This window comes from Stegostoma tigrinum, chromosome 12, assembly GCF_030684315.1.
Source record: "Stegostoma tigrinum isolate sSteTig4 chromosome 12, sSteTig4.hap1, whole genome shotgun sequence".
Taxonomy (NCBI): Eukaryota; Metazoa; Chordata; class Chondrichthyes; order Orectolobiformes; family Stegostomatidae; genus Stegostoma; species Stegostoma tigrinum.
This window is the reverse complement of record NC_081365.1, coordinates 19,001,960-19,021,035: the sequence shown is the minus strand read 5'-3', so window position 1 is coordinate 19,021,035 and position 19,076 is coordinate 19,001,960. Positions and strand designations below refer to the sequence as shown.

The following is a 19,076-nucleotide window of genomic DNA, read 5'->3' as shown; positions in this document are numbered from 1 at the left end:
TGTGCAATTATACACACTTAGTATTATAGCCTAACGCTGAATTTGGCCTGAAGCTATGGGCATCACAGCCCTGTCCTCTAAGTAGGCCTCCCTAACAGGGGTTTGTGGTGCATTATTACTACTACAAATTTACATCCGGGAAGGCATTGGTAGAACTTCCTGACTCCACATATGACCACCAAACCTTTCTTCTCTATCTGGGTGTAGTTATCTCTGCATTAGCCAAAGTCCTGGATGCATATGCTATTGGGCGTTCCTCTCCATTGGGCCAAACATGAGTCAATACTGTCCTGACGCAATACAGGAAGGCAATGCATGACAATACCAGGTCTCACTTGGATGACAGCTCTTTATTCATTTCCTTGAAGACTGTGGCTTGGCTATGCAACCATTTCCAAGACTGAGCCTTGTTTTTTTAAAAAAGGAGTTGATGCAGAAGGTGCCATGATGGAAGCCCATGTCATGTGTTAACTTTACATAATCAGGAAAGACCTGAGCACTGTTACAAACATGGGAGCCGGGCAGCCTTGATCACCCTCACTTTACCTGCCAGTGGGTATAACCCAGTCTTGTCATCTCTGTCAATTAAGTAGGTCACTTGGGGGTGCCTAGGACACAATTTTTCCCTTCTAGGGTGCATGTCCACCTGGGAGAAGTCTCCCAGTACTATGTTCAAGTTCTCTAAGTGCTCCTTATTGGTCTTCCGTGTAATTTAGCACGTCATCTTCATCTAGATAAATGGTGACCTGAGGTAGTCATTGTAAAATGTTCTCCATTGTCCAACGAAAAGTTTATGCTTAGAAAAACTGCACAGGCTGACGATACCCCAAATAGCAGTCTTGTATATTGTAATTGTACCCACCTCCACCACCCCATTCCGCACATGTGCCACCCTCTGCGAGAAAAAGTTAGACTCAAGGTCTTTTTCCAAAATCTTTCCTGTCACCTTAAACTTATGCCTTCTAGTTTTGGACTCCCCCACCCTAGGAATAAGACCATAGCTATTCACCCCATCCCTTGCAATCTTATAAATTTCGATAAGGTTACCCCATAGCCTCTAAAGCTCCAAAGAAAAAAAGCCCCAGACTACTCAACCTCTCCCTTTTGCTCAAGCCCTCCATTTCCATCAACATCCCTGTAGATCTTCTCTGTGCCCTCTCAAGTTGAGCAACACTTTGTTTAGAAGGGTGACCAGAACTGTATTCAGTATTCCGCCAGTGGCTTCACTGGCCTGTAGAACTGCACATAACATTTCAACTTCCACACTCAATGTTCAGATTAATGAAGGCAAACATGCCAAACGCCTTCTTCACCACCCTGTTTACCTGCGATTTCCCTTTCAAAGAACTAGACACCAGCACCCCAAGGTGTCTTTGTTTGGCAACACTTCTATCATTGACTGTACAAGTCCTCCCCTGTCTTACCTCACCAAAAATACAACACCTCGCATTTATCTAAATTAAGCTCCACCTGCCACTCGGCCCACTGGCTCATCTGATTGAGGTCCTGTGGTATCCTGAGATAATCTTCTTCACTGACCAGTACACCAATTTTGATGTCCTCTGCAAACTTACTAACCATACCTCCTGTATTCACAACCAAATCATTTTATGTAAAATGATGAAAAGCAGCAGACCCAGCACTGAGATAACAAAGTGTGGAGCTGGATGAACACAGCTGGCCAAGCAGCATCCTAGGAGCACAAAAGCTGACGTTTTGGGTCTAGACCCTGCATCAGAAGAAAGATGCACCTACGGTGCTGATTGTGGAGCTGGATGAACACAGCAGGCCACTTTTGTGATCTTGGATTCTCCAGCATCTGCAGTTCCCATTATCTCAGACCCAGCACTGATCCTTGCAGCACACCGCTGGTCACTGGCCTCCAGTCCGAAGAACAATTTCTACTGCCATCCTGTCTCCTACCTTTAAGCCAACCCAGTTGGCTAGCTCCCCAATTCCACACGATATAACCTTCTAATCAGTCTGCCATGCAGAGCCTTGTTAGATGCTTTGCTGAAATCCACACAGATGATGTCTGCCACTCTGCATTCAATCAACATCTTCAGCTCTTCAAAAAAAAACACTCAATCAAGTCAGTGAGACTCTATTTCCCCATGTACAAAGCCACGCTGACTATCTTTGATCAGTTCTTGCCTTTCCAAATGCATATAAATCCTGTCCCTGAAGAAATCCCTCCCAACAACTTACCCACCACTGACGTCAACCTCACCAGACTGTAGTTCCCTGGCTTTTCTTTACTGTCTGTCTTGAATAATGGCACCACATTAGCCAATCTCCAATCTTCTGGCACCTCATCATGGCGATCGATGATACAAATATCTCAGCAACTGGCTCCTCAATCCCTTCCCTACTGTCCTACAAAGTTCCGGGAAACACTTGATAAGGTTCTGGCGATCTATAAGTCTTAAGACCTTCAGCACCTCCTCTTTACTAAAATGAACTCTGTTGAGATATAAACATATATTTCCTTGAGTTCTGTAGCTTCTAAGTCCTTCTCCACAGTAAATACTGACATGAAATATACATTTATTATCTCAACCATCTTTTGTGGCTCCTCACATAGACAGTCGCTCTGATCTGTTAGGGGCCCTATTCTCTCCCTAGTTATTCTTTTCCCCTAAAAGGAGAATCCAAAGAGATTCTAGGAACGTGTTAACTTTATTACAGGGAGTCCTGCTGCAACCCAATACAACATTGTGTAAAATCACGCTATATAAATAATTGGGACCATAGGAAAAGCATGGTTAGGGGTAGAACACCCAAAAAGCGTAACATAGCAGGATAAAAGTGCTATCTCTGACTGTGACAGTAGCTTCGCAGGTCCTTCTTGGATTGAGACAGCTGTCCTCACTATTTCCAAAAAGTGCAGGACAGTTACCCGGGTGTCCTGGTCAACACTTATCCTTTAGTCAGCAACACAATGACAGATTGTCTGGTCATTCCCACGTTGTTGCTTGTCGGAGTCTTGGCTAAAAGTTAGCTGCTGTATTTTCTACAGTGACTGCACTTCAAAAAGTGATCTAGGTTCAAGTCCTGCCTCAAGACTCAATGGCCAGGGAAGGTGCGTTCACAATGTGGCTAAAATGACGGAATATCAATTGGCAAATTCTAACACTGCCAGTAGTAGACTATAAGAATGGAAGAGATTCCTGCTCAGCTAGGTGACTAAAAGAACATTGTAGATTCTACCACCATCTATCGTTTCAGACTGGAATATATATGTTGCCATAGCAACTCAGACTCTTTCAACGATCTTATCACTACACCACAAAGGTACAGGGAAATGGAGCAAAGGTGGGAAAAATCAAATCAACAAGCAAGTACCATGATCTGACTAATTACTTAAATAGGTTACTGGAGCCTCTTATTGCATTCAGGTCCTGTGCCTGTTTCCTTTCAAGGTAAGCTAGATGTACTGTTTATCATTCTCCCCTGTACCCTACTTTTCCTGATAACAGACCTTCTGGCTTCTTACTTTTCAGTTTTAATGAAGGTTGGCCAAGAGAATTTTTCTGGGACTCTCAGAATCACAGCATTGTATAAGTACACTGTAGGTTTCATTAGCAAAAGGGCTCCTTACAGCAAGATGCCTATTCAATGGAATTGCATTATAGCTAACACAAGTTTGTGTTTTAGAAATAGCAATCACCTATTTGTCAATCGCGTTACAGCCAACTTGCATTACCGAAGCACACGTTATGGCAGAACACATGTAAATCTAAAGCTAGGCCTCCAAATCTGTTTTTTAAAAATTTGGAAATACTTTAGTTATTTAGTTAATTACTACCTTCAGACATAGAAAACCATATATTAATCCCCCAGTTTATATCACTGTGTAAAACAAATTGTTTCCAATAGCAGGGAAACAGAATGTACAAATTTGATGTAACATAAAAATGACATGGACACATTTTAGAAATTTCATTACACTACCCCATGCAGTGGTGAAAATTATTTAATAGTAGCTTTCAAAAAGGAAATGAGATAAATATTTGAAAGAAAAATTCCACGGATTTGAGAAAATCTGAGCGGGGCTAACTGCTGAACACCAGAGAATAAACATTGATTACACAGAATTCCAGGCAGGTGCTTTTCAGGTTATTCCAACTGTCACCACAACTCCAACCCCAATGATGACTTATTTCCCATATCATTTAGTTTGTTAAATTAAAAAATTGCACATGTGCACGCACACAGTTTCACTTAATTACCCTACTCAGCATGTAGCCATTACGTATATCCAATTTCACATGGCCTCATACATTCATGCTGGACCTGACTGGATGATAAAATGGACTGCATTTCAAAAAAAAAAGAGGCGAGCACTGGTTTGATAGGTTGTGTCATGGCCTACCCTGTTCAACACTGAATAATTATTATTGCAAATAGTTCATTGAAATAATAATAGAAAATTACCAAAGTGCTGCAATGATATGATGAACTTTTAAACAAAGGCATCAGATTGATGTATTGAAAAAAAAAAGAGATGACAACAGGAAATTATAATGGTGTGTTGGCTCAGTGGTAGATGTAATGTTACTAGGCTAGTACCTCAGAGGCCCAGGCAAGTCCCACCATGGCAGATGCAGGAATGTGAATTCAAAACATCTGGAATTAGACAAGTGGTGACCACTGCCAATTGTTGCAAAAACCTATCCAGCTGACTATTGCCACCTAGACAAGGAAATCTGCCATCCTTGCCTATATCTGGCCCACAGCATTATGGTTGACTCTTATCCACCCTCTGTGTTGACCTAGCATGCCATTCAGTTCAATGGCAATTAGGGACAGGCCAAAGAAAAAAAAAATCACCTGGCACCCAGGCAAGAATGGAAAACAGCAATTTTGGAAAACAGTTTGGTCTGATATCTTCCAGGACTCGGCTTTTAAAGGTTCCGAGCAATCTTTTAAGACTCAAGTAAGATACCTAGATCTCTATTATTTGCTTCTCAAAAAAATCATCAAATGAATGACTGGTTGTTCCACAAGCATGAAATCAGTCAAATGGTAGGAGTCTAAAGGCTTTAGAATCATAAACGCAAACAATAGAAGTGACAGTTGTCTGCTAATTTACTGCTTTACGAAGGCGATGCGTACTTTGAACCATTATATAGTGGTCATTATTTGATTGTGTGATTAAAATAAAAATACAGCAAGATATTTTATAACCTCTCAGCTGACAAGCTTAAAACTGTGAAGCTTCCATTACTTGGTAGCATCCACAGCTGGTTTGACCCAATGTTGATTAGAATTTAGCTACCTGATTAACATGCAAGTGTGTTTGCTCCAATCAATTGAATTTCTTAAGAAACTAAACATCAAGCCATGATTTCCCATTGCAGAATATGAAAATTATTGTCCAGGTATCAAAGAAAGGGTATTTCAATAAAACAATTAATCAGTTTTGCAAATTTTTCTATTGAATGAAACTGACTTCAACTTATAAAAACTCCAGTGGATTTACATTCCCAGTGCCCTGTCAAGTCAGTATTGTAACGTTGCTCATTTAAACAAGTAAATGCAAGGACATGACTGCAAAGGCGACAACCAGGCAATACATGAAAGGTGTTGACTCAGAATTAGACCTGTCATATTGATGCATTGGTGAAAATGGAAACCATCGTAAGCGACTTTTAAGCTTCTTCATTTGGAATGTGCAAACCTTAAAATAACATTACGACCCAGTACAACTCCTTCAATAAACTTACATTCTTCACAAATAATAGATATTTTCAACTACACCCTCCTTCAACTTGAAAACAAATGCGAAAAATGCTCAGTAAATAAACATTTAATAGGGTCCATTGCTATGATCACTTAAGACCGCGAGATATTACAACAGATGGTTGCAAACTATGTATCCCCATTAATGTCACCAGAAGTATGTTGTGACTTTCCCTAATCCTTCCTATGTGCCAACAGAGAAAGCTGGTCCACAGATGTGCTTTCCTCCTCATAATGTACATATTTCAGAATCAAAACATATGTATTTTCTCTAACAATATAATTTCCTTCAAAAATATCCTCAAAATTTCATATTTCTATAGTGTTTAGGATTTTGGCTCCAGTCTCTATGCAGACATTGTTTGTATCTCACGGCTACCACTTGTACTGCTCGCTTCCAGCGCAGGCTTGGTGAGCCAAAGGGCCTGTTCCTGCGCTGTACTATATTGTATAATGCAGGAACTAATTTCAAGGCTTCAAAAGGATCACCAAATGAAATGAACACACACACACCAGCATTTTGGTCATTTTCCCCAAATTGAGACTTGTGTATTTCAGAGATAGTTGACTGCAATTTTATGTCTTTGCACTGTTTCTCAATTAAATTCAAGTGGTGGCACAAAGTTAAGGAACAAATCAAAACACTACATCTGTCAGCATGTTCTGGGTAAAAGGAAGCATGCTACCCTGCAATTTTTGACATCCATTTTGCTAGTTGTTATGAAAAATTCCTACTCAAAAATTTTAGCATATTTTCTCTCTTTTAGGTCTGACTGTCAAACTATCACCAACCTTGCTGTGTATAGTTTCAAATTAAAAAATGGCAGATTATGAAGTCATAAGCCCTCATTTCATGCTGTAAATATTTTTGGGAGGGGATGCAGAGGAAAAACTGGTAGGTTGCCCTTCCATTTAGATCACAAAAATGGTTTAAGTCAGAAGAAACTTTTAAAAATTGTTTAACTTATTTCATTTTTACAGATTGATCTAGTGAACTTGCTCTACAATTAGCCATTTTGAATATTAATTAATTCAATGATATTAATTTTAAATAACCATAAACTTGCCAGGATCCTCTTATTACAGATGTCTGAATAATTTCTGACATTTATATTAATCCAATCTGTACTTTAATGTGACAACGTTGAACAAATTAATTTCAAACACTCTGATCTCTACAGTTTCAATCTAAACATTTTCATTACAACACTGGCTAAAGTTATTAGTGGCTTGGTTTAACAAAATATCCAATTTACTGTACCACTTTGGAATTATAGTGGTTTTTGTTTAAATACTAAATTTTATGTATTATCAGCTTTATTACATAAGTCATAAATTCCGTAATAGACAAGATACAAATCATAAGCACACCAGTTACACAAAGTTTCAGTCTACAAGAAGTAAAAAAACGCTTCCACAAACATATGCATTTCCCTAGTTCTTGGCAAACACAAGCAGAACCACCCCCCCGCCCCCCTACCATGATTTAGATAAAAACGAAAGAACTGCGGATGTTGTAAATCAGAAACAAAAGCGCAAATTGCTGGAAAAGCTCAGCAGGTCTGGCAGTATTTGTGGAGAAATCATAGTTAACGATTCGGGCACAGTGATCTTAATTTAATAGGGCACAAGTATCACTCACTGCAGTTTTTGACACTTTACTCCGCAAATTTAAGTAACTCTGGCTCCATTCGTATGGATAGTATAAATTATGAGTAACAACATTGTTGAAAAGGAATCGCTAATGAGAAGTTTTGCTTTGAATACACGTTTTATGTTTGTATAGGGCCAGCGAAATATCTAAAATTATACAAGATACCTTCCAAAGTTTTACTACGGTTTACACTCCTAATTAAATATTTTCCTTTGCTACAGTATCTGTACAGATGAGGGAGCCAGCAATATTATTTTAAATGTTTATACATTATACAAATTGCAATCAAAGAAGTATTCAATTATCACTGTTAGTCTAAGCTTGCAAATGATACTTACAAGTGAGGAAAGGGTCGGCAACAACATCTTGAACAGACTACATAATAAAACTGAGCCAAGCACTAACAACCACGCACAGCTCTCCGCCATGTTGCTGTCAAATAACCCCACCCCAAAGAAAAAGCTCACGATAACAGCCGCAAATGGTATACTCCACTAACAAGGGATTTCATCAATAAGTCAATTTGAGTGAAACACAGCAATTTTAAAAAAAAACTACAGGGAAGGAGGGACACGAATGATTTAATGCATACACTTTGGAAATAAGTGCTGGGGTTTACAATCACAGACAGGTTTCACCACGCCTTTGTTGAAGACAGCAAAACGTTCGGAAAACAAGAGTGCGAAACAGCTTCCAATCAGCGTCGCTGCTCCGCATGCCTCCCTCAACCCAAACATCAAACAGCTCGCACGGAGCGGGTCACCAATCAACTCGCTGGATATGGTTTGAATGCATGTTAATAGGCTACGATAGCCAATCGGCGCTCAGGACTCGCCATCATGATCGGTGATATTGAGTAAAGGAACGAATCTGGTTCGAACTAGTTGGTTTGGATGTATTAACGTTCTATAGTTGTATTGTAACAAGGTAGTTGTATAGGATCCGGGGGGTTGGCAGCGCAACTTAATGTTATAGCAGTGTAATCTGTTTTGTGTACTCGTTATCTTCCCTCCCAATCTTATTTTTTTTCGTTACGCAGATATACATTTTAAACAAACCCTCCAAACATGCCTAAGAAGGCGGTGAGTAGTTTTTCATTTCGTATTTTTTCGAGGAGGGAATAAACGGATTTAAAAAGGGGGAGGCGAAAGATATTGCGAGTGTGTTACATGTTTGACTTGGATGGAATTGTATTCAGAATTCTCCAACGTTCGGCCTTTGGCTAAATAAAACAGATCTTTTTAAAATAAAATCCTGTTGCGACAAAGTATACCAGATTTTTTTTATATATGGAAAAAACTGGAGTAATCCCTTTCCAGAAGCAGACTGGCAATTTGTGCTTCCATCAGTTCTGTGGAAGGATAAAATCTTGTCGGTAAATTAAAGTATAGGAAATTATTCCACACGCAACCAAACATACATAAAAGTGTTGAAAATGTTTTCTTCTCCGTGAATGTATTTTTACAGGCGGGCTTTTCCAGGAGACAAAGGTGGGGGGGAAGTAAAGTGTAAACCATAAAGAGCCATGTTGATTTAGGCTGCATGTTCATTCTGCAAACTGGCGGCTCCATTCAGAATCTCGAATATTCCGTAACCTTTTGGAAGGGTGAGAATGCAGAACGGAGTTCTGAAGTTTTTTTGTCCAGCAGGTTACAAATAGGCGGGAAGGATTTGCATTACGTCCCTTATTGCGCTCTGCATCCTCCCCCCTACGCATGTTTCCTCGATCTTACTGACGACAGTTTGCAAACATTTCAGCAGTACCATCCTAGCCCTGAAGGTTTCCTTCGTGATGTTGCTAGCGCAATTGAATTATTTATTTTTGTAACTGCTTTTTTTTAATTTAACAGGCCGCTGATACAGTAATAGACAAAGTAAGATGCATCTTCATTAATATTGCTATCAAATTTGTTTACGGTTTTAGTCCAGTTTAGAGTTATAAAAATCTGCTTTAAATTGCAATTGTACAACAGGCTTGCTGTACTGAAACATTATTGGGAAAAAAATAGAATGTATTAATTGCAGATTATGAATATCTATTTAAGATTATTGAAACAATTGTGTATGTCTGAATATTATAAACTTAGTTTGGTGTTCTTTTTATTTCAAAGCAATATGTTATTGTCCCCCTTCATATAGCACTGCATCACTACTGAAAATCTAGATTAGTTACTAGATTGCCTTCACGTAAAGCAAAATTATTCTGCCTTTCTCTTAAATTAACAGGAGTGTAATTTTTTTGGCAACCTTGACTCAGCTTCTGTATTTCCTTTCAATTTTAAGAAGCCGAGCTTTGTTGTAGAAATGTTTATGTTAAAGTTTGTCTGCACTAAACAATTTGAATAGAAGATGTCAAAGTTTGGATAGGGTCTTTTTTTTATTGTATAAACTCACTAGTTATTTGTTCTCTTTATAGTCACTACCACCACCTAGTCATATGCAATTGAGGAAGGTAAGGCATAAAACTAATTTAATCTTTATTCAAGTGAAGTTCTTTTGTGAAATATGATTGACTTTTTAACCTTCTACCTTCTCAGAGAAGTATAAAACCACCCAATGAAAACCCAAAAAAGAAACCGACTCCTCAAGTGAGTTTTAGTTCAAGTTATAAATTATGAAACTTTTTGCCCCCTGAAACATGCCCTAGAACTGCCTTTCTTCTGCAGAAAAAAACCAAGGCCAGAACAACAAAAGCAAATCCTCCACAAGCTAATCAAGAAGCCACTGATGATTCTGTACCTGCAGAAAATGGTGAACGGAAAAGCAATGAGGTAAATAGATTAATCAAAATGATCATATGAATTTTTGTTTACTTTGGATGTTAATGCAGATTCATATTTTGCAGGCACCCATTGCTGGAGAAAATGAAGCCAAGTCAGAATAACATCTGTCTTGCCCCTAATCATTGGTCGATGTACCTCTTGTACAATTCAGAGGAATATTTTTATCAACTATTTTGTAAATGCAAGGTTTTAGTCATTCAATAATGGGCAACGCCATGTTGAAATAGGAGGGAGTCCCAACACAATTACACTGTTCTTCCTTCCCCTGCCACCTGTTTTGCACCAAAGTTCATGTCTGTAAATGTTAAATTTTTATATTAAAGATAAAATAATTGTATACTTGGATGTTACAGGAATTTTTCCATGAGGTCAACAAACACACCAGTGAGAGATAGTGAGTTTTAAAGTCAGTTTTTAATCCAGATATAATGTAACATTCCATGGGCAAGGGTGGGACAGCTTGTTATCCTGACTGTCACGGACACTTAAAGGAGAAAAAAAAACTGACTTTTCTGAAAATATTTTGGACTCATGTTAAACAACAAATGTTAGGTAACACGTATGCCCATTGTTTGAAATTTTAATAGATAACTGCGTCGATCTGTTTTAGTCATGGATTTCTCTCATAAGCTGTGGCAATGTTGTCTTGACAATATCTGTGATAGTATTTCTTTTTCTCTTCTGTGAAACTGCTGTGAATGGGTTCATTAAGATAGTTTTCCAGATTTATAGTGTGACATGTCAGCAGTGTGAATAGGTTGAGTTACCCACAGACAAAGTTCTGACTGCCGTGCGTACATAACAAATGTTATACATATTTGGTCAATGTTCCCATAGTTACTGAAGTTTTCAAAAACATCATGCTGAAAAATCACTGCAACTTTAGAATTATGGTATTAACGTTTTAACTACAAGCATTTGGAGACATTCACTTTCTATTTCAGTACAGGCTCTGTGTAGGATTGTACAGACTGTTCATAGCTGTATCTGTGTAATAGTGAATTTTAAAAAAATCAATAAAATATGTGGCTTAAGTGTGGATTCTGTGGATTTTTAGATCATAGACACGGGACGATCTTTTTGGGGGAAAAAATCTTTGCTGAAAATATTAATTTTTAAGAAAAGTAACTGTTTACAGAGCCTCCCTGGAACAGCACATTATTAAAATGATTAAAACAATTCCAAGCACTTCACAAACTTTATCAGAGAATAACTGCCACGGAACTACGTCAAGAAATATTGGGACATTTGACCCAAGGCTTGGTCAAAGAGGTAGGTTTAAAAATAATTCTTACAAGAGGATGGAGACGATTTGAGGAAGAAACTGAATAGTTCTGGGCCTGGCTTGCTGGAGATTCTCATAGGTTGATGGTAATTGGAATCTGTATGATTGGAAAGGAATGTCATTTTTATCAGGATTGTAAATCTGTTGCAGTGTTATATAGAACATTACAGCACAGTACAGGCCCGTCGGCCCTGACAGTGAAGGATATGTCCATGAGTGGATTTGAACAAGATAATTTTGAATTCAAGATACTTTGAACTGGGTGCCGGTATACACCAGAAGTGTGGATAGTGATGCGTGAAGAGGGTTTGGTGCCAAGTTTGGGTTCAAGAACAGTTTTGGATGAGCTATGATTAACAGAAAATGCCCAAAGTCTAAACTGAGAGAATAAATACATAGGCATCTGATGAAAGTTTTGATTCTGCAAAATAAGTAAGCCCATTCAGTCCAGTTCCTGGTGGAATGTAGTTAAGGAATAGTGGAATGGAACAAAGTAAAGGCATATCACTAATACAGGAGGGATTCTTGTGTGAAGTTAAATTTTCTGCTTGGCCAAAATAGAACTTTATTTTCATGCTGTCTGCCGTCAGAAGAACTTAGTTTTGACCAGAAGTTGGAATGTTATATGCAAATTCCAACATCTACCTTGTACGAGTGTCTTGTGTAATCTTTGAAATTTAGTGATGGAAGAAAATCAGAAATTGTTGGAAAAACTCAGCATATCTGACAGCATCTGTGGACAGAAAGCAGAATTAATATTTTGGATCCAGTGACCCTTCTTTAGAACAGATTGTGGCTAGCAGAAGTTTAGTGGGGGTGGAGATGGAACTCAGAGAGAAAGAGGAAAAAGAATGCTCGGTGCAGGCAAAGGAATGGGTAAAATTTGGCCTGAGAAATTGAATAGTTGCTAATGGAGACCATTAGTGGCTGACAGTCACTTGAGTGTGGTAGCAGCCTGTGTAATGACAAGATAAAGTGTGGAGCTGGATGAACACAGCAAGCCAAGCAGCATCTTAGGAGCACAAAAGCTGACGTTTCGGGCTGAGACCCTTCATCGAAAAAGCGGGATGGGGAGAGGATTCTGAAATAAATAGGGGAGGAGGTGGACCGAAGACGGATAGAGGAGAAGATGGGTGAGGAGGGGGATAGGTCAGTCTGGGGAGGACTGACAGGTCAAGGGGGTGGGATGAGGTTAGTAGGTGGGAAGAAGAACAGGTTAGGGAGGTGGGGGTGAGCTGGGCTGGTTTTGGGATGCGGTGGGGGAAGGGGAGATTTTGAAGCTGGTGAAATCCACATTGATACCATTGGGCTGCAGGGTTCCCAAGCGGAATATGAGTTGCTGTTCCTGCAACCTATGGGTCACATCATTATGGCAATGCAGGAGGCCCAGGATGGACATGTCATCTAAGGAATGGGAGGAGGAGTGGAAATGGTTCATGACTGGGAGGTGCAGTTGTTTATTGTGAACCGAGTGTCGGTGTTCTGCAAAGCAGTTCCCAAGCCTCCGCGTGGTTTCCCCAATGGAGAGGAAGCCACACTGGTTACAGCGGATGCAGTATACCACATTGGCAGATTTGCAGGTGAACATCTGCTTGATGTGGAAAGTCACCTTGGGGGTGAGGGAGGAGGCGTGAGGGCAAGTGTAGCACTTCCTGCAGTTGCAGGGGAGTATGGATTGTTCAGGTGAGTCGCGGAGAGAGTGGTCTCTCTGGAAGGCAGATGAGGGTGGGGTTGGAAAAATGTCTGGTGGGGTCGGATTGTGGAAGTGTCGGAGGATGATGCGTTGTATCAGGAGGTTGGTGGGGTGGTTTGTGAGAACTCGGGGGATTCTGTTTTGGTGCTTCTTGCGGGTGCGGGGTATGAGAAATGAGGTGCAGGAAATGCAGGAGACACGGTCGAGGGCGTTCTTGACCACTGCGGGGGGGAAAGTTGTGGTCCCAGAAGGACTTCCCCCACTGCATCCCAAAACCAGCCCAGCTCGTTCCCGTCTCCCTAACCTGTTCTTCCTCTCACCTATCCCCTCTCCACCTATCTTCTCCTCTCTCCATCTTCAGTCTGCCTTCCCCCTTTCTCCCTATTTATTTCAGAATCTTCTCCCCATCTCCCTTTTTCTGATGAAGGGTCTAGGCCCGAAACGTCAGCTTTTGTGTTCCTAAGATGCTGCTTGGCCTGCTGTGTTCATCCAGCCCCACACTTTGTTATCTTAGATTCTCCAGCATCTGCAGTTCCCATTATCTCTATGTAATGACAAGGCCTAGTCTGTGGGGGTTGGGATAAGGACATGGGAGAAGGTGCTCTCGGCCTAAAATTGTTGAATTCCGTATTGAGTCCAGAAGGTTGCAGACTTCCCAAGTTGAAAATGAGGTGTTTTTCCAGCTTGTGCTAAGCTTTGCTGGAGCAAGCCTGGAACAGAGATGTTGGCCAGGGAACACAGTGTGGTGAAATGGCAGGCAATGGGAAGCTGAGGGTTATTTTTGTGGACAGAACATAGGTGTTCTGCAAAGTGTATGCCCAGTCTGCGCTTCATTTCCTTAGTGTAGAGGAGACCACATTGTGAGCAGTATATGATGGATTTGATGTTGGTATCCAGTGTATAAGCAGTAGATGGCTTATGACATTTTTAGTGGTAATTCTTCCAATTTGATTAGTTTTTAAATTTTGCAGCATAGTCTACGGACTGTGGTCTGGCATATTAATTTTGCAATTGACTTATATCTGAATGTATATGCACTTTCTTTGTTTTTTCATTAAATTGAAATTATCTTGATAATACTATATAAACAATGCTGAGTTTTTGAGTAGAACGTTCAAGTTTTTTTTATATACGTGGTGAAACCTGTTTTTAAGTCATTTACCAAGGCTAGGTTTGCGATTGTGTTAGGATCAACAGACCTTTGCCTCTGAATTCACATGAATCTAATAGAAAACATGAATCTAATAGAAAACAACAATTGGCAGGGCATCACAACTGCCTCAACGTTTTCGTGACTATCATTCGTTCTAGATTACAATAATAACTGCATATTTTAGAAGTTTTCATTGTCTGCTAAGTGCTTGTGACATCCGGTTGTGGAAGGGATGAATACAATTTTTTTTAAGGGACCATTACCTAGTGATTGGAATGAAGACCAAAGTGAATGAGATTTAAAATGAATTATTCATTTCAGCAAGTTTGGAAAAAAAATATATTTTTATGTCAACCCGTTTTGGGGATGTTATGAGATACCTCTGTTACATTTGTTACTTGAACCTGGACCTTCAAGCTCAAGAGTTAAGGATCCTACCATTGTGTTACTAGGGACCGTTTTGCAGAACACCTCCGCTCAGTTCGCAACAAACAACTGCACTTCCCAGTTGCAAACCATTTCCACTCCCCCTCCCATTCTTTAGATGACATGTCCATCATGGGCCTCCTGCACTGCCACAATGATGCCACCCGAAGGTTGCAGGAACAGCAACTCATATTCCACCTGGGAACCCTGCAGCCTAAAGGTATCAATGTGGACTTCACCAGTTTCAAAATCTCTCCTTCCCCCACCGCATCCCTAAACCAGCCCAGTTCGTCCCCTCCCCACACTGCACCACACAACCAGCCCAGCTCTTCCCCTCCACCCACTGCATCCCAAAACCAGTCCAACCTGTCCCTGCCTCCCTAACCTGTTCTTCCTCTCACCCATCCCTTCCTCCCACCCCAAGCCACACCCCCATCTACCTACTAACCTCATCCCACCTCCTTGACCTGTCCGTCTTCCCTGGACTGACCTAGCCCCTCCCAACCTCCCCACCTATACTCTCTCCACCTATCTTCTTTTCTGTCCATCTTCGGTCCACCTCCCCCTCTCTCCCTATTTATTCCAGAACCCTCACCCCATCCCCCTCTCTGATGAAGGGTCTAGGACCGAAACGTCAGCTTTTGTGCTCCTGAGATGCTGCTTGGCCTGCTGTGTTCATCCAGCCTCACATTTTATTATCTTCGATTCTCCAGCATCTGCAGTTCCCACTATCTCTTTAAGAAAATTGTTTTCAGTCTAACTGAAAACAAATGTGGAATCTTAACCACTCGCTTCAAACTTTGAAAAACCAAATGTTCAGATTTGCTGATTACTTTTCAGTATAGTAGTCATTAAGGAATTCTCACCTGTTTCAAAAGGATAATCAATGATCTGAGATTGCTAAAACTCCATCAGATGGAAGATGAAGAGGAGAGATTATATTAGTTTTTATTTTCAATTAGCCACCAGTTTACTTAATTACACATGAAACTAAGGCAATCCAGGAAAAGAGTAGCAGGTTGCTCTTTGTTCCAGAATCAACTTTCATACATGGTGGAGAGGCCCAGCATAATGTTTTCCACTTAATTCTTGGGAACAGAGGACTGCTGCCAGCATTTGTTGCTCTTGACAGTGTTTGTGGGTTACCTCGAACTATTGCAGTTGATGTTAGGTAGAAAGTTCCATGCTTTTGACTGAGTGGTTTTTAAGCAGTGATAATCTGTCCAAATCTTAATGATAATTGCCTGAGATTATAGGTTCCCTACATCCCTTGTTCTTTGGAGGTGCTGCTGGAGAACCTTGGGAAGTTTTCTGCTAAGTATGTTTATAACCGAGGTTGAGACAGATCATTTATGGGACTTTCAATTCAAGCCCTGCTACTTCTAACTTTGGTTAAAAAGTGCAATTTTCTGCTTAAAATAAATTTGAAGTTGGTATGTTTCTTACTATGGTAAGGCAATTATTTGAGTACATAACTCATAACTGCAAACTTCAAACAATATTTCCAGAACTATTAGGAAAACAATATTTGCAGAGATAGATGATTTTTCAAAAAAAAAACACAATCCACTGCTGTTCGGTCTGCAAAGATGTCGCCATCCGTACTCTTTAACAGTTTTCCACTGGTGACAGTCCAAGGGAATCTGCCAAAACAGCCAAACATCTTGTCCTCAATTGCAAAACTTCCTTTTTCTTTCCTTTTACATTGTACATTCTCTATATTTGTAGCCCAAAGGGAACACGATGATTCCAATGAGATGCAGTTGTGATTTGTTAAGCTACTTTTGACATATTGGTGTAGGACTGGAGTAACATAGTACAAACACTAGAGAACCACTGGATTCTTACACAATAGTCCAATGGTTTTGCAGTTTTTGTTTTTTCCTGATAAATTACTGAAACAATCTTAATTCTTTTTGGGATTTGAGTTCTCACTCAGTCTTTAGATTATTAATCCAGTAACAGCCATTGCACTTTTGAACCTACAAAATACTAATGGTTCCATGCGTCTTTCAGTATTTACAAACACAAGTACCCCAGTCCCTGATAATTACCCATCATGGGCCTGTTCATCCATGAAATAAAGCCAAGACTGTATTGTCATTGCTACAAATAATATTGCTGATTTACAAAATATTGATAGCAAGAATTGCAGATGTTGGAGTCAGAGTAAATGCAGTGTGGAGCTGTAGGAACAGAGCAGGTCAGGGTGCATTGGAGGAGTAGGAGAGTTGATGCTTTGAGCCTAGACCCTTTACCAGGACTAGAAACGTTGACTGTCCTACTTCTCTGCTGTCTGACCTGCTGTATTCCTCCACCTCCACAATATCAATTGTCTAAATTAGTACTAGTGGTTCTGATATGTACTGTGTAAAGCAGAAGGCCCCTCGTCATGTTATAAAGCAATGTTACATGCATATGCTTGAATGTGGCATGCGTCTTTCAATTTAGGAAGCATATGTTTTGAAGTAGTTTTCGCTATTTGGCCCATTATACCCATATTATAGTTGGTCACAGAACAATTTGTTTTCTGTCAGTGATATGAGACAGAGTTATTTGTTTTATTTATTTATGTTGTGTAGGTATTCAACATTGCTAATGCCTCATTGCCCATGAAGGTAGTTGCAAGCTACTGCAGTTCATATTGTGGATAGTTCTCCCATAAAGACATTGGGACAAGATGAAGAATTTTGAAACGGCGGTGGTGAAAAAATGCCAATATGTATTCAAGTTCAGATGGTATGAGACTTCACAGCAATGTTATGGCACAGCAGGAGGCCATTTAGCTATTTGAATCTGCACTGGCTCTTGAAATAAGCATAATTTAGTGTCATTCATTTGTCTTTTTCCCCCATACACAGGCATGTCATTTCTATTTTAAGTAATCATCAAATGTCCTTTCAAATGCTTCACTCAAACCTGCCTCCACTACACTTCCAGGCACTGCATTCCATTTGCAGCTATTTCTTGTGTGAATGTTTTTTTCTCATCACATTCTCCAGTTCTGCAAATCAGTTTAAATCTGTGCCATTTTTTTTTGTTGACGTTTATTTTGAACAGGAATGGCTTCTCCTTGTCTATTTTGTCCAGTCCCTTCATTATTTGAAAACTTCTAAGAGATCTCTTTGCCTTCTCCCAATCTATCCTCTGTCCTGAAAGTTTTTCTTCCTTGGAACCATTCTTGTAAATCACTTCTATACACTCTCCAGTACACTCTCCTTCTTATAATGTGGCACCCAGAGTGGTACTCCAGACTCCAGCTGAAGTCTATCAAGTCTCATGTAAACTCAGCAAGCCTGTTTCCATACTGTAGGGATTCTATGATTACCTCCTTGTTCTTGTACCGTATGCCTTTAATAATAAAGCCCAGGATATTGTATGCTTTCTTTCAATGATATGTGCACATTTACACCCAGATCTCTGAGCTCTTGAGCATTGTACTCCTACTGTCTGTCCATGTCCTTCCAACTAAAATGCATCACACTGGACGGAACCTTTTTTGATGCCCATGTCCACCAGTAGAGATCACATAAAATAGTTTACATTGTAGGCAAGTTGTATAAGTGACAAAAGGAAGTTATTGAGAAAAAAGGCTGGCTTTTTCTTTGATGTTCAGGCTTCAGTTGTCGTACCTGCACTTATAGGCAAATACAAAGTATTCCCTTGCACTCCTGTTTTGATTCATGGATGGTAGAAAGACTTTGGGGAATTAAATGGTACTTCCTGATTTCTGAGCTCTTGGTAGCAATATTCATGTAGCTATTTCAGTTGAGGTTCTGATTGACAATGACATCCACAATTTTAATAATGAGGATGCATAAATTGAAAGGCTTTTGACTAGAAGGTAAAAATTCTTTCATTGGAAATGGACCTGGTACTTGTACGAATATACAATATGGAGGGGAGGGGGGAAATGATGGCCCAGTGGTATTATCGCTAGACTGTTAATCCAGAGACCCAGATAATGTTCTGGGGAAATGGGTTCTGGGGAAAATCCTGCCAGGGCAGATGGTGGAGTTTGAATTCAATACTTTAAAGAAAGTTGGAATTAAGAATCTAATGACCATGTTACGATTGTCAGGAAAAACCTATTTGCTTCATTAATATCCTTAAGCAAAGGAAACTGCCATCTTTACCTGATCTGGCCTACATGTGACTCCAGACCCAAAGCAATGTGGTTGACTCTCAACTACCCTCTGGGCAATTAGGGATAGGCAATAAATGCTGGCTGGCCAGCAGCACCCTCATTCTGTTCATAAATTTTTTTAAAAGTCTCATGTTGAAACAGTGACATCAAATTTACCTGACCTAAAAAATTATCAGATTTACTAAAAGAT

At 39.9% G+C, this 19,076-nt stretch overlaps 2 protein-coding genes across 3 annotated transcripts in view; one reads left to right on the top strand and one right to left on the bottom strand.

The window, feature by feature from the left end:
* Nucleotides 1–8,145, bottom strand: part of get1 (guided entry of tail-anchored proteins factor 1) — a 33,169-nt gene extending 25,024 nt beyond the window's left edge. Inside the window, exon 1 of the mRNA XM_048541162.2 lies at nt 7,738–8,145. Coding sequence (XP_048397119.1) covers nt 7,738–7,827 — 90 coding nt within the window. The 5' untranslated portion in view covers nt 7,828–8,145. The remainder of the gene's footprint in view (nt 1–7,737) is intronic.
* A 93-nt stretch (nt 8,146–8,238) lies between these two features.
* On the top strand, nt 8,239–11,216 carry LOC125457228 (non-histone chromosomal protein HMG-14B-like). 2 transcript variants are annotated; one of them, XM_048541164.2, is made up of 7 exons: nt 8,239–8,326; nt 8,439–8,481; nt 9,250–9,273; nt 9,816–9,851; nt 9,937–9,987; nt 10,066–10,170; nt 10,245–11,216. In XM_048541164.2, exons 2-7 carry the CDS (start codon nt 8,467–8,469, stop codon nt 10,281–10,283), a joined length of 270 nt encoding a protein of 89 aa, XP_048397121.1. In that variant the 5' UTR covers nt 8,239–8,326; nt 8,439–8,466; the 3' UTR covers nt 10,284–11,216. The 2 variants fall into 2 exon arrangements, with proteins under 2 accessions (XP_048397121.1, XP_059506150.1); XM_059650167.1 differs by having other exon boundaries at nt 8,279–8,481.
* The last annotated feature ends 7,860 nt before the right edge of the window (nt 11,217–19,076 follow it).

Excerpts from the sequence above, each read along its gene's own strand:
- LOC125457228 (XM_048541164.2), top strand. Across the intron at positions 9,274-9,815 it reads CTGATACAGTAATAGACAAA|TCACTACCACCACCTAGTCA; the intron begins GTAAGATGCATC and ends TTCTCTTTATAG. Across the intron at positions 9,852-9,936 it reads GTCATATGCAATTGAGGAAG|AGAAGTATAAAACCACCCAA; the intron begins GTAAGGCATAAA and ends CTACCTTCTCAG.